This window comes from Corvus brachyrhynchos, unplaced genomic scaffold (genome assembly GCF_000691975.1).
Source record: "Corvus brachyrhynchos isolate BGI_N302 unplaced genomic scaffold, ASM69197v1 scaffold115, whole genome shotgun sequence".
Classification (NCBI taxonomy): domain Eukaryota; kingdom Metazoa; phylum Chordata; class Aves; order Passeriformes; family Corvidae; genus Corvus; species Corvus brachyrhynchos.
In genome coordinates, this window is record NW_008239553.1 from 24595584 (window position 1) to 24596258 (window position 675).

General features: G+C 65.2%; 1 protein-coding gene across 1 annotated transcript in view; it reads right to left on the reverse strand.

The window, feature by feature from the left end:
• ISM2 (isthmin 2) overlaps nt 1–667 on the reverse strand; it is an 18902-nt gene extending 18235 nt beyond the window's left edge. Inside the window, exon 1 of the mRNA XM_008639796.2 lies at nt 444–667. Coding sequence (XP_008638018.2) covers nt 444–584 — 141 coding nt within the window. The 5' untranslated portion in view covers nt 585–667. The remainder of the gene's footprint in view (nt 1–443) is intronic.
• Nucleotides 668–675: the final 8 nt, after the last annotated feature.

A 675-nucleotide genomic window follows, 5' to 3' on the forward strand; every position in this document is an offset into this window, starting at 1 on the left:
GGATGCGGGCCGCCGGGGGCAACGGATCTTCCCGGGCAGCGGCTCACGGCACTCGGCCCCGAGCTCAGCAAGCCTAAAGCATCCCCTGTCTTTCAGCCTCTGTGCAGTGTGAAGACCTGAGGCTGCCCAAGAATCCCGCAGGCCGGGAAAGGGCTCTGCCCCTCAGCGGGTGAGGAAACAGCCCATAAGAGGGGGCCCCCAACCCCTGCTTCTCCCCGCTGCTGCTTCTCTCCCCGGAGCTCTGGGCGGCCGGGCCGCGGGACACGTGTTGGATGCTGCTCCCGTCCGAGACGCACAACCACGTCCGAGAGAGCCCCAGTGACCACCCAGGTGACCGGCTGTCCCCCTCAGCTTTCCCGGGCACGGGAGGGGGTGCAGAGGCTGAGGAAGAGCTCGTCCTAGCACCCTCCCGGCTCTCTGTATTTCCCCAAAGATCGCCCTACCTCCGCCAGCCTGGAGCTCCTCTCCTTCGGGCTATTGCTGCGCTGCTTCCCCCTCACGGGTAGTCCTCTCACCGCGGCCAGGAAAGTTGTCAGGAAGACGAATCCGAGGATGAGCACGACTTTCCCTCTAATCAGAGGCATCTCTCCCTTCCTCTCTCCCCACCACCCACGTTCAGGGCAGGAGGTCCGGCAGCACGCCCGCCCTTAATGCTCCAAATCCTGTCCGCCGAAG